At 35.0% G+C, this 13,654-nt stretch overlaps 1 protein-coding gene across 1 annotated transcript; it reads left to right on the forward strand.

Annotated features, from left to right (window-relative positions):
* The first annotated feature begins 3,825 nt into the window (after nucleotides 1-3,825).
* LOC114314643 (aluminum-activated malate transporter 10) lies at nucleotides 3,826-7,602 on the forward strand. Its single transcript, XM_028261114.2, has 6 exons — nucleotides 3,826-4,308; nucleotides 5,273-5,413; nucleotides 5,735-6,007; nucleotides 6,118-6,236; nucleotides 6,594-6,737; nucleotides 6,831-7,602. Exons 1-6 carry the CDS (start codon nucleotides 3,981-3,983, stop codon nucleotides 7,311-7,313), a joined length of 1,488 nt encoding a protein of 495 aa, XP_028116915.2. The 5' UTR covers nucleotides 3,826-3,980; the 3' UTR covers nucleotides 7,314-7,602.
* The last annotated feature ends 6,052 nt before the right edge of the window (nucleotides 7,603-13,654 follow it).

Genomic DNA, 13,654 nt, shown 5'->3' on the forward strand with positions numbered 1-13,654 from the left:
ACACTTACATCCTTGAGATTTGGGTTTAATACATATTATCCCCTGATGTTTGGAAAATTACATTGACCTCCCTATCATTGTTGTCACGACCCAAACCTACCCCAATAGGTTTAGCGTCGTAACCGGTCAATAATCTTCGGATTACCAAAGGCCTCTGAACAGAATAACATATAATTAGGGGTTGCAGAAGCAAATATATAAAATATGCGTAGTTCAATGAGATGTGCTGACATACATAGGACATAAATTTAAAACTTGTATAAAATATATACATATATGACGTCATATCCACATAATTCTTGTAACATCGTACAAGGTGTGCGGATGAACAAAAATGAACAAAACGTTCTTCACAAGACAAACTCTAAACATGGTCTACAAAACTTGACCTTCTTAACGAGAACCTTCCCGGGAGGTATGGTAGCTGGTTGACTCCAAAACTCTCCAGGCAGCAGCTTATGCCTGGTTATGCGCATGCTTACCTATATGCATAATATAAACAATGAGTGGAAGTCCAGTGAATAATAACAGAGTAAAGGGTTAAATGAATCATGTCCCACCAGATTCAGAAAATAGAAACAGATTTATGTTCATATTCTTGTTTGAATCATATACAGAATTCATAATTCATCCTTGATCATATATGGTACATCCATTAGTGCTAACAAATCAAATACAGTGGCATTAAGGGTCATACTGATCAGTTCCATAAAGGAACCTTCAGTACCGGGAACAGATAACATGTTTGCTAATTCTACAAAGGAACCTCCAATATTGAGAACAGAGAACATACTTGTCAGTTCCATACAGGAACCTCCAGTACTGGGAACAGATAACATACTTGTTAGTTCCATACAGGAACCTCCAGTACGGGGAATAGATCATATACTTGAACCACGAAATTATTGCCACGAGTGCTTGTCAGAAACTGGACAATCATTCATTGTACAGAGCATAACATTTCATAAAACAGATCTTAGTCCACATACAAAAAATAAATAAAGTTGAACATAACTTTATTAAGTTATTACTCACAGATGGCTCCAAAGCAAACAATAGAGCAGACAAATCAAGTAACTTCAGCGCGTGAACTACACAGATACAGAACGAATACGTACTGAATTACACACAAGGAATTATTAACTGAGTTCTTTCTTCTTTAGGTGTGTTTCTACTTCTTATCCTTATTATTATGTCTTAACTAGGGCTTAGGAATGCCTAGGATGCAATGAGGATGCCAAAACATGCTATTCATACTTAGGCAAATATGTTGAAAACAGGGCCTCGCTCGAGCGCAACTTTCTTCGCTCGAGTGGAGGGTCAAAGTTGTGAGTGAACGCTCGAGCGCATATTCATTCGCTCGAGCGGTTTGTAAACTCTGCAAAAGTACTGGTTGCTTGATTTTTCCACTCGACGCATGCTCGATGGTCGCTCAAGCGTGAAACTGAGGTCTTCGCTCGAGCACAACTCTTGTCGCTCTAGTAATCTGCAAAATGTGTGAACTACTGGGAGCATGCAATTTACGCTCGAACCAACTTTTGGTCGCTCGAACGGAGGTGCGAAAACAAAGGTGGTTGCTCGAGCGTAGGATCTGTCGCTCGAGTGGAGAGATAGAATTTTGAGATTTCCAGATTGCACTCCCAAGCTCAAAACTCGAATTCAAAGCTAAAATTCATGATCTTTTAGGCCAAAAACTAAAGGAAACTTGTACAAACTTTTAAAACATGGTGAATTCAAAAGCATTTCGCAAAATTAAGCCCAAAAGCTTTGCCAATTGAACTAAACCAAACTTGAAATGGTGAAAACCATAACATTACACATCATACATATAAAGATGCAAAGTCAAAGCTTTCAAAACATGATCAAATGAGACAAATTGATGGAAAACAAGATGAATTCTCAAAACTAAGATAAAATGATAACATGCACGGAAGAATTCTTTGAAAACTTCCTCAAGATGCCATGATATATACATGAATACAAGGTATGATCTATATTCTTTCATTTTAGCTCAATTCTAGCATTACACAAAGAATTCATGGGCTAAGTGATTCAATTCTAAGGTTACAAGGTTGGATTCTTACCTAGAAGCCTTAATTCCCTTGATGCCTAGCAAGTCTTGCTCAATACCATCAATTCCTTGAATTTCCAAGCTCAATCCCTTGTTTGAACTCAATTCTCTCTCTCTCTCTCTCTCTCTCTCTCTCTCTCTCTCTCTCTCTCTCTCTCTCTCTCTCTCTCTCTCTCTCTCTCTCCACGTTCGAAGTCAAGAAGATGAGAAATGAAGTGATCTAAGGCTTAGCATTAGCCTTATATAAAGTCCACTAATTAAGTTATACATAATTAATCTAATTATTTGATCCCGAATCGAATTTCAATTAAACCCGTCATAAAATTCTACAAATTCCAAATAGCACATATATATCAGGTCAATTTTGTGATCAGATGCTGATAAGGCCTTCAATTCACAGAATAAAACAGAAATAGAAACAACTATGCCTAAGCAAAACAGATAGAATCTCATATGACACATCACACATGCAATTAATGCAAAATTTCACCTTAATTACTTATTAGGCATCCTTAATTATGATTTAGCAGTTAATCCTGGGCCAGGGTTATTACAATTGTAATTATTTAGACGGAATTAACATTAGTATCAAAGAGACATTGAATTCATACATTTTTTCTTTTCTTGTTTTACTTTGTTTCTTCTGTTTTTTTTTTTTTTTTTCAATATAATTTTATCTATTTTTCTACCAAGAGTTGTTACCTTTTATATAGGTAGAGAATTTGTGAAATAACACTATTAATCACAAGAATAAAAATGTAATTTTTATAACGTTAAGGAATGAAATGTAATCGAATCAAACTTAAATGAGATGTCAGTGTGAGTTATCCTAAAAAATATCGAATCCACTTGCTTGAAAAGGGCCATCGCACAAACTTAGAGTTGAATAATAGTAGTAAATAAAAATAAAAAGTGATGACGTTTTTGCAAAGAGATGATCATGTGTTTTTAGGTCATGTTGTTGATTATCTTTTCAGTGCTGCTCTCCTAGTGGCACTTTGAGAAATTGGGTATTGCTAATCTTGATGAGAGCACCATTTCCTCAACAAAAACCTAAATTTACCTACCCACACACAATATTTTTGAAAAGTTGCACCGTACATCATCCGACCATACGTACCATTTTTAAAAAATAATAGAAAAATACTATGTACTCGAAATAATATCTAAACAAATATCAAAATTTTAATTTTACAGTGTATGTTTAAATTTTGTGTTGTGTGAGTCAAATTCAAAATAACCCAGATTTACACATTTCGAAATTTGAATACTTGTTGAGTATTTATTTTATAGTACGTAATGATGTTGTTCGGAATTTAAATTTACACTATAAATTTAAATTCTTAACTTTTTTTGAGGGTTGGTTTTTTTGGCTTTTCGAAATTTGTTTGGCAATTGTTTTTTTAGCTCTTTTTTTTTTTTTTTTGCTTTTTGTGTTTTTAGGATAAAGTTATTAAAAGAGTTGTTTTTAAGATAAAATAGAGGTGTGCATAAGTTGATCTTGATACTCAATTATAAAATAAAAAAAAAGTGGATACGCTTGATAAATACTATTAAAAAAAACTATTTTCTATTGAAGGCGGAAAAAAAACAATTCAAGCAACCCGATATATATACATGCACACTTTCTGTTTCTTTTTTTCTTTTTTTGTTTTGTTTTGTTTTAATTTTTATGATCAAAATAATATTTATATTGATGTACTCCAAAGTACCTCACATGCCATATATAAATATACTTGACTAGAAACTAGATCATGACTACCCAGAAAAGAAAAAAATAAACTCTGATCACAGTAGCTAAATTCTTCCACTATTCATCATCAAAGTCTCTCTTACCATACTTACTTCAAGCTCTTCTAGTTGTATTCAACCACACTATAGTTCCCTCTAAATTTTCTTTATCTGAAAGATGGCTAAAGAACAGAGACTTGAATGGAGAGTGAACATGCCGAACGGCACGTCAGAGAAGTTAGAGACAGAACATGGGTTTTTCTACAGAGTCTGGATGAGATTACAGGGTCTGTTTGAAAGGTTTTTCTTGAAAATATGGAGGTTTTTAGAGAAGGCTTGGAGTATAGGAGCCTCCGAACCTAAGAAGGTTGCCCATTGTCTCAAAGTAGGGTTGGCTCTATCTCTTGTTTCACTGTTTTATTACATGAGGCCTTTGTATGATGGTGTTGGAGGGAATGCTATGTGGGCAGTTATGACTGTTGTGGTTGTTTTTGAATACACAGTGGGTAAGTATCTATTTCAACTCCTTGCAATACATATCTCTATCTATCTATCGCTCTCTCTCTCTTTATGTGAATGGGTCTCTCTACGATGGCCTTACTATGGTAATCCAACATCTTATGTTTGAAGTTGAAGTAAAACTACGTCATTTTAGGATGTGTAATTTTAATGATTTTATTTTTATTTTAACTTGAATCATTAGATTATGTACTTTGTTTGCACGTTAAAAGACACAATAAGCCCGTTAGAAGAAAATCATGAAAAAAAAAAAGAAAAAGAAGAACTGGACTAATTTATATGATAAGAATGCCTGGAGTTCTATCCTGACTAATCCCGAGGAGTATGTGTAATCACCACAGAGCTGGCTTTCGGCATAGGCAAGCAAGGCCAAGGCTCCAAGTATTTTTATAACTAAAAATGTGAATGACGTAATATTTATTTGCTCAGTTTTTGTTTGGTTTTATACTACAGCAATGCTAGGTATCATAAAAAAACATTTCATGAAAATAATCATGAAAACTTTGTAACCCTTGGATTACACTTAGAATAAAACACTACACACTAATCAAGGTAATCCAATGATCATAACTCTTTCATGAAAAAAATTTCATGGTCCCTAACTTTTCCCTTTATATTATTAGTGTGTTTTTGTCCTTATTGTAAATTGGATTTTGTTATTTATGCAAGTGAAATTTTGTATGTAATTTTGGTAGTTATATATACAAACAAACTTCGTTTGTTTGTTTAATTATTGGTATAAGTTTGAGGGCTGACCTCAAGGGCCAAGAAGTGGGGAATGGACCCCGAGCCATTGGTCCACCCATAGAACACTTCTCTCACTATAACTAACAAAAGCAACTGTAAACCGTACGTTGAACACTAATTTCCAGGAAAATCCTATAAAAAAGAAAGATTCCGAGAAAATTTCAGTAGAGCAGGTAGACTAATTGATCTTTATTTTGATTGCAGGTGCAATGCTCTGCAAATGCGTTAACAGAGTAATTGGAACTTTTCTTGCTGCTTCTCTGGGTATTGGTGTTCACTGGGTTGCCACTCAATCTGGACAACAATTTGAGCCCATTATTCTCGGAGTTTCTGTTTTTCTTCTTGGTGTGTACTCGTCCTCTCTCTCTCATTTATTTTGGAAGCAAATTAGGGGTGCTAAAAGAGCCATCAATAGAAAGTTAAAAAGCTTATACAAGGATTTGAATTCAAGTGTGGTAGTAAAAATTATTTTTGAAAACAAACCAAATCTTTTTCTTTTTCCACAATTTTAAGGAACAAAAATGGAAATTGTGAAATATTGTTTTGAAAAATTAGTGAAAACATTTTTCACTTTTTTAAAATCTTGAAATTTTTAAAACTTTGCTTTTTTTAAAAAAAAAAAAAAAATGAAAACAGTTACCAAATGTGTTTTTGTTTTTGTTGCAGCTTCGGCAGCTACCTTCTCACGATTCATTCCATCGATCAAAGCTACCTTTGATTATGGTGCCATGATCTTCATCCTCACATTCAGCTTGGTGTCAATGTCGGGCTACCGAGTCGATGAATTGTTGGTGCTGGCACAAACCAGAGTATCGACAATCGGCATTGGAACCTCCATATGCATCTTCACAAGCATGCTCTTGTGTCCTGTTTGGGCAGGGAATGAGCTTCACCTTCTCATCATTCGAAATACCGAAAAACTTGCTGATTCCATAGATGGTATGCACATAGTTGTTTCATTCAAGCAAAACCATAAACACTTGATGCTCATATTGATATTAAAGGAAGTTGATACAAGTGGGATTTTAATTTTAAATTTTGAAATTCAGGGTGTGTAGCAGAGTACTTCAACAACAATGAAGATATCAACGTTAATGACAAAGATTTGGGCAAGAAATTGCAAGGTTACAAATGCGCCCTTAATTCCAAGGCAGCAGAGGAATCCATGGTACGTGGCTTGGTCTCAGTTTCTTTTTGTAGGATACATAAAAATAAAAATAAATATGAAGAATGAGAGAGAGACGGAGCAATTTTTTGTAAATGTATACGAATGTGAGTTTTGTTCCTTACACCATAAGTTTAATGAACACGTCTATATGCTTAACGAACACATTAAACTAGATCGTTTTGACTTGATTAAAAAGAAAATTTGTATAATTAAACTTGATCGTTTTGGCTTTATTAAAAAGAAAATTTGTATAATTATGTAAAACTTGTAAGACTTATTACATTTTTTTATAAACATCATGGGTGGTCGATGTAACTTACCCAAAGTTTGAATAATAATATTGTGCATTTCCAACAGGCGAATCTTGCAAGATGGGAGCCTCCACATGGGCAATTCGATTTCCGACATCCCTGGAAACAGTACCTCAAGATTGGGGCTGCAATAAGAAACTGTGCTTTCTGTGTAGAGTCTCTCAGGAGTTGCATCAATTCAGAAATTCAGGTAACAATCTATCTTGTGATGTTTCTTAGCACTAATAAATTTTACTATGTCATTATTGCATTGCTTGGAGCTCAAATTCTTGATCCACCACAGGTGCCCGAGTTTCTAAAGAAGAACTTGAGCGACGCCTGCACAAGGTTGAGCTCACAGTGTTCCCAAGTCTTAAAAGAATTGTCAATGATGATGAAAACAATGACAAAGTCATCGAAGATAGATTTGTCAGTCGGAGAAATGAACATTGCAGTTCAAGAGCTTCAAAACGGGTTGAAATCTCTTCCCAACTCGCTACTGTTACCACCAATGCACGAAAATGACTCAAACAGACAACCAACTACAAAACAGTTTGCAGTGCCTCTCATAGATATTCTTCCAGTGGCCACAGCAGTGTCTTTGCTGACCGAAATGGCAGGAAGAATTGAAGGAATTGTCGAAGAAGTCAATATTCTAGCAGTTTTAGCCGAGTTCAAGTTCAAGGCTGCGAGTGATGAGAAATCCCAGCAAAACCAATCCAATACAGATAAAATTGATGATGATGGAACCATGAAGACCCCTTCAAAAGGTCTGAGTTCAACATAACTAGTTATTATGAATTTTCTGTTTGTTTCCCGAGAAACTGTAGTGTACACTATATAGAGCATGGTACCCCTAGTCCAGTAGTGTACTGGTAAATAAGTTGAGATCACAAGGGCAAGTTGAGGAATGAAAAAAGTAGGTTGATTTGTGAAACTCTCATCGGGTGCTTCAAGCAAAACTGCATGACAACACGAGCACCAACTTGTTTCTGTGTCCTCCTGCACCATGCAAATGAAATGAGTAATGTATCAGGGAAAAAAATATCATCAAAATAATTATGGAATATTTTTCATTTTTAGATTATATATATAATAAAATATCGGATAAGGGGTCACTGCTGTGCGTGAGGCACAACAGTGACTGTGGTGCATCTATTTGAGCTGTATTATGATCTTATTTTTATGATCCAAATCGTCCATTTTGTAGGGTTTGCTGAGTACTTCATGCCTACCAAAAATCATATTAATCGGATATCAACAACTATATGATCGATAATCAAAAAAATAAATAATAAGTTTTATTTTGAGAAATAACATAAATAATATGCAATTCGATCATATAGTTGTTGATATCCGATTAATATGATTTTTGGTAGGCATGAAGTACTCAACAAACCCTACAAAATGGACGGTTTGGATCATAAAAATAAGGTCATAATACACTTCAAATAGATGCACCACAGTCACTGCTGTGCCTCACGCACAGCAGTGACCCCTTATCCTAAAATATCACATTCTAATTAAAGAATGAGAAATTTTTATGATGCATTTTATGATTATTTTTTTATATTTTTTTATATTTTTTTAATTCCTAAGAGCATCTCTATCGGCTTACTTAAATTTTACATTAAAATATTATTAAAAAATTCATTCCTTATTTTAGGAATCACTTTTTCATCTACATTCTCTAACAAATTTTCTATTCTTTTTTTATTCTATTAAAATAATCTTTTTAATTATTTTTAAATTTAATATTTTTTTAATAATAAAATAATTAAACAATATAAATTAAAGTAAAAAATGAGGCTCACGGGCAATGCTTGAGCAAATGAGAGAGAGAGAGAGAGAGAGAGGTGTGAAAGCTTAAGTAAATGAGAGGCCCCTGGCCCAAGTCCCAAAGACAGTGCTTGAGCAAATGGAGGCTGAAAACTGATGAATCCGGATCCTCGGTCGCCATCCCCTGTAGCAGTCCCCTGTCGCCCCCAAAATGACGTCGTTTTGGGGGTGAATTTTCAAAAAAAAATACGCAGAGAAGAGGGAGGAAGGAGAGGAAGAGGAAGAGGGAGAGGGAGGAAGGAGAGGGAGAGGGAAGGGGAGGGGGCCTTAAATACAGGGGAGGAGGAGGAGGAGGAGGAGGCGACGGCGCGGTCGCAGGGTCGGAGGCGGAGGCGATGGCGCGGTCGCAGGTGCTGCGACGAGGTGGGACGGCGGCTGCGACGGCTGCGACGGCGGCGAGGGAGGAGGACGGCGAGCTCACAGCCTCCTCCTCCTCCTCCTCCTTCTCCTCCCTGTATTTAAGGCCCCCTCCCCCTCCCTCTCCCTCTCCTTCCTCCCTCTCCCTCTCCCTCTTCCTCTTCCTCTCCTTCCTCCCTCTTCTCTGCGTTTTTTTTTTTCGAAAATTCGCCCCCAAAACGACGTCGTTTTGGGGGCGACAGGGGAATGCTACAGGGGATGGCGACCGAGGATCCGGATTCGAAAAGTGATAGGGATAATTACAGAAAGCAATAGAAGTAAAAGTCAGGGACCGGACGTCCGAGTGGACGACTGGTGAGGTCATTTTTGAGATTTTTCTTCATCAGTTATAGGACACTCACAGACATCAGGGGATGTTCGAGGGGACGTCGAGGGGGCATTAAGGGGACTTCTCATTTACACCTAAAATGAAATAAAATAAGAATTTATCAGATATAAGAGAGTTACAGTGACTCCCTACAAATAAGGTGTCACTGTAGCAATCTTAAATTTAAAGAATAGTATAAAAGATCTATTGGAGAAGAATTTGTGAAGAATTAACCCCTTATAATAGCAACAAGTTATTATAAGAGAGCTGATAGGGATACTCTAATATTATTGTAATAGAATCTACGTAGTCAATGCTTACATCATTAAATTCTACCAGTAATGATTTAGACTCTCATAACCCCTATTCACTTGTGATTGGTCCAAGAAAGAATGAGAAAAAAAAAAAATACAAATATATCATTGATCTACATCACTGTGGTGGTGGTGGGGTTTCCTCCAAACATTTTCCAAATTCCACTCATCATGGTAAGAGATAAATTAGGTTATCATACACGTGGAATTCATTAACTGGTTGAGGAACCCTTCAATTTTGTTACATAATAAAATGACAAGGAGCTTCCAAATTAAAAAAATTCAGTGGACAGAGACTAATTTAGTTGATTTTTCAGTTTTTTATTAAAAAATTAGAGGCTAATTCGTGCGATGTATGAAAATTTGTTTTTAAAACAAAAAATTTAATACTTGAGTCTTAATTATTATGCTTGGTTATCATTTTTTAAAAATACTTTTTAAAAAATTCTACTTTCTTATTTTTCGTATTTTTTTGTTTTTACTGAATTTTTTTAATATTTTGAGAAATTTTTTTAGTTTTTAGACATACCTGACATAAATATACCTAAAAAGTAAAAAAAAAAATTTGAAAAAAAACTTTTAAAAATTTACTAAATACCCAAAAAAAAAAAAAAAACGAGAATTCAGTACATTTTTTATATTTTTATGTATTTATTAATTTTTTAAAATATTTTTTCACAAGTTTTTTACTTGTTAGATACATCTAAGTAAGATGCATCTAAAAAAGTAAAAAAAATGTTTAAAATTTTAAGAATATTCACTAAAAACAAAAAAATACGAAAATCAAAAAAATCAATTTTCAAAAAATTTAATTCAAAAAACTCAAACCAAACACACTGAATATTTTATATGTAAAAAATTTTAACAATTAAAAGTTAAATATAAACAAATTTGCTAAAAGTTAATGTGTATTTTCAACCTGAAATTAAATTTTCATTTGAGTTAATCAAATTTATCAAAAATCATTAATTCCACTTGTATCAATTTTTTTTTAAAAAAAATAAAAATAATAATAACATAAAATTCTATAATATATAAATTATAACTTGGTTATAACTCCTGGTGTATTGTTTTAGTTATTAATCGAAAAGTTATTTGCTAATTTCTTATTTTTTTTATTATGTCTAAAATTATGCATCAGTTTTTTATTATGTTTCAAGTAATGTTTGATTATAATATATTTTTATATGACAATATTTAAATATTTTATTGCACGAAAAAATGCTTAAAGTGGATTGACTCAAAGGTAGGATTTATGTTTATATCAGTAAAATCGTAAGAGTTATTCACATTGATGTATAAAAAATTACAAATTTAAATCATAGACAGTGTTCTCAAAGGGAATCAAATACAAAATCTCTAAACCTTAATAATTTCTATACTCAAAAGGCGTTTTGATTAATTATGTGACGCGTCATAATAACTGTAAATTCTTTATTGTAGCCAAATTATTTGTTCATATCTTTTCTGACAGTGCTCACAAAGGTGCATTATCAGTAATATTATAAAATCAAAATTTTTATTTAAAAATTATTCAAGAAACATTAATAAGTGCCTTAAATATACAAAATCATTTTTGATGAATTAGTATTCTTTAAAATAATACTTCACACTATTTATCATTTGACATTTATCAATTTATCTTCTAAAAACTTAACAAAAAGAGTATAGAGTCCAATTATTTTAATTAATCAATATAAAATTGGACGCTACACATGTATGTAAATCACTTCTAAGAAATAAGATGCCTAGCATAAAATCACAAAGGAGTTAATTTTAATTAATGTAATGCTATTTTATATTATGATATGTGTTACAAAGGAATAATATCATTTTAATTTAAAATAAAATTTAAATCTAAATTATTTATTTTAATAATATTAGCCTTATCATTGTATAAAAGTGTTACTTGAATACTTAGGGTGTGTTTGGTAACGTTTACGTTTTCAGTTTATATTTACAAAAATTTTATAAACTGGTTTTTGTTTATTTTTTGTTTATTTTTAGAAAAACATAAACTACAAACGCGTTTGGTAATTAACAAAATATTTAAAAATTTTAAAAATATAAAAAAGAGTGAGAAATGACAAGTGGTGGCAAGTGGCTGCGGAAGATGGTGGTGGAAAGTGGTGATGGTGGGTGATGGGTAGCTGGTGGTGATGGGTGGTGGCTAGCTGGTGGTAGCGGGTGGGTGGTGGTGGTGGGTGGGTGGGTGGGTGGGTGACGGGTGGTAAACAGTGGGTGGTGGTGGTGGTGGTGGTGCTGGCGGGTGGTGGTGGCAGGTGGGTGGCAGATGGCCGGTGGTGGTGGGTGGGTGGTGGCAGGTGGGTGACAGATGGCGGGTGGTGGTGGCGGTGGTGGGTGAGTGGGTGACGGTGGCGGGTGGTAGCGAGTGGGTGGTGGTGGTGGTGGTGATGGGTGGCTGGGTGGGTGGGTGGGTGACGGTGGCGGGTGGTAGCGAGTGGGTGGTGGTGGTGGTGGTGGTGGCGGGTGGTGGTGGCAGGTGGTGGTGAGTGGTGGCGGGTGGGTGGTGGGTGGTGGTGGTGATGGTGGGTGGGTGAGTGGATGACGGTGACGGTGACGGGTGGTAGCGAGTGGGTGGTGGTGGGTGGTGGGTGGTGGTGTCAAGTGGGCGGCGGATGGCGGGTGGTGGTGGTGGGTGGTGGCAGGTAGGTGGCGGGTGGTGGTGGTGGTGGGTGGGTGGATGGGTGACGGTGACGGGTGGTAAGTGGTAGCGAGTGAGTGGTAGTGGTGGTGGTGGTGGTGGTGGTGGGTTGTGGGTGGTGGGTGGTGTAGGTGGCAGGTGGGTGGCGAGTGGGTGGCGGGTGGGTGGCAGGTGGCTGGTGGTGGATGGTGGTGGGTGGTGAGTGGTGGTGGCAAGTAAGTGGCGAGTGGCGGCGGCGGGCGGTGGATAGTAGTGGCGGGTGGTGGCGGGTGGATGGCAGGTAGGTAGTGAGTGGTGGTGGTGGTGGTGGTGGTGGCGGTGGCAAGGGGTGGATGGTGGTGGCGAGTGGGTGGCAGGTCGGTGGTGGTTGGTGGTTGGTGGTGGGTGGTGGGTGGTGGTGGCGGGTGGTGGTGGCAGGTGGGTAGTGAGTGGTGGTAGTAGGTGGTGGTGGGGGGTGGATGGTAGTGGCGGAAGACAGTGGTGGAAAATGGTGGCGGGTGGTGGCTAGTGTTGGGTGGTAAAAAAAAAAAAACTGAAAACTCAAAATGGAAACACATTTTTTGTGTTTTCATTTTTTAGCCAAATTTATAAACTGAGACCACTGATTTATAAATCAAAAATTTTACCAAACAAGTTTTTATTTGAGTTTTTAAAATTTTTATAAATATAAACAAAAAACTGAAAACGTAAGTGTTACCAAACGACACCTTATATATCATAAATTTAGTTAAATTGTTTGTTGATTTTGATAATTTTAGTTCTATTGTGCTATAAAGGTGTAATTATCATATAATAATTTTATATGCTATATATTAAATTATAAGATAATAAAATAACACTGATTTTGACATTAAAAATAATAGTTAAATTAGAAAGAAAGTTAATAATATAATATTAAAAATGATTCTAATTATTTATATTTATATTTATTTGGATAATAAAAATATGTAGAAATAGAACTATATAAAATTTATTTAAAATATTAAATATAAATATGTTGTGATTGGATTAAAAAGAAAATACATAAATTAATTATGTAGAGTCTTCTGTTTGGTAGAGTTTTGAAACTTTAGTTCCACCCTTTGGTTTGCACGTGGTGTTTGTTTACAGTTTTTAAAAATTAATTCTACACTCACTTTTGAAAACTCTGTCTAAGACAGGAAAATTTGGACTTACCAGTCGTCTTCTTTGATGTCCGACTGATTGACCGGAATAATGCAAATTTTATTTTATTTTTATTTTTATTTTTACAATTGCCACCTGTTATTTTTTTTATATTTTAAATAAAAAAAATTCAGGATTTTTTAAAATTTTTTATGAGCTTTGAATAGAATTTTGAATTATGTGCTTGGTTATGAGTTGTAAGTTTTTGTATTAAATATCATATGTCACATCAAAAATTTCTCACTTAATTCAACTCTATAAATTTTACTCTAGATTTATTTATTTATTTATTATTTTATTTTATTTTTTATATATTGTATCAATTTAGCACTAACTAGTGTAACAAGTAATACACCAACTAGATATAATATTAGATGGGTCGCATGTTAAGTGATGAAACTTACATATATGCCTTATATCTT

This window comes from Camellia sinensis, chromosome 5 (assembly GCF_055761805.1).
Source record: "Camellia sinensis isolate YWXY chromosome 5, ASM5576180v1, whole genome shotgun sequence".
NCBI lineage: Eukaryota > Viridiplantae > Streptophyta > Magnoliopsida > Ericales > Theaceae > Camellia > Camellia sinensis.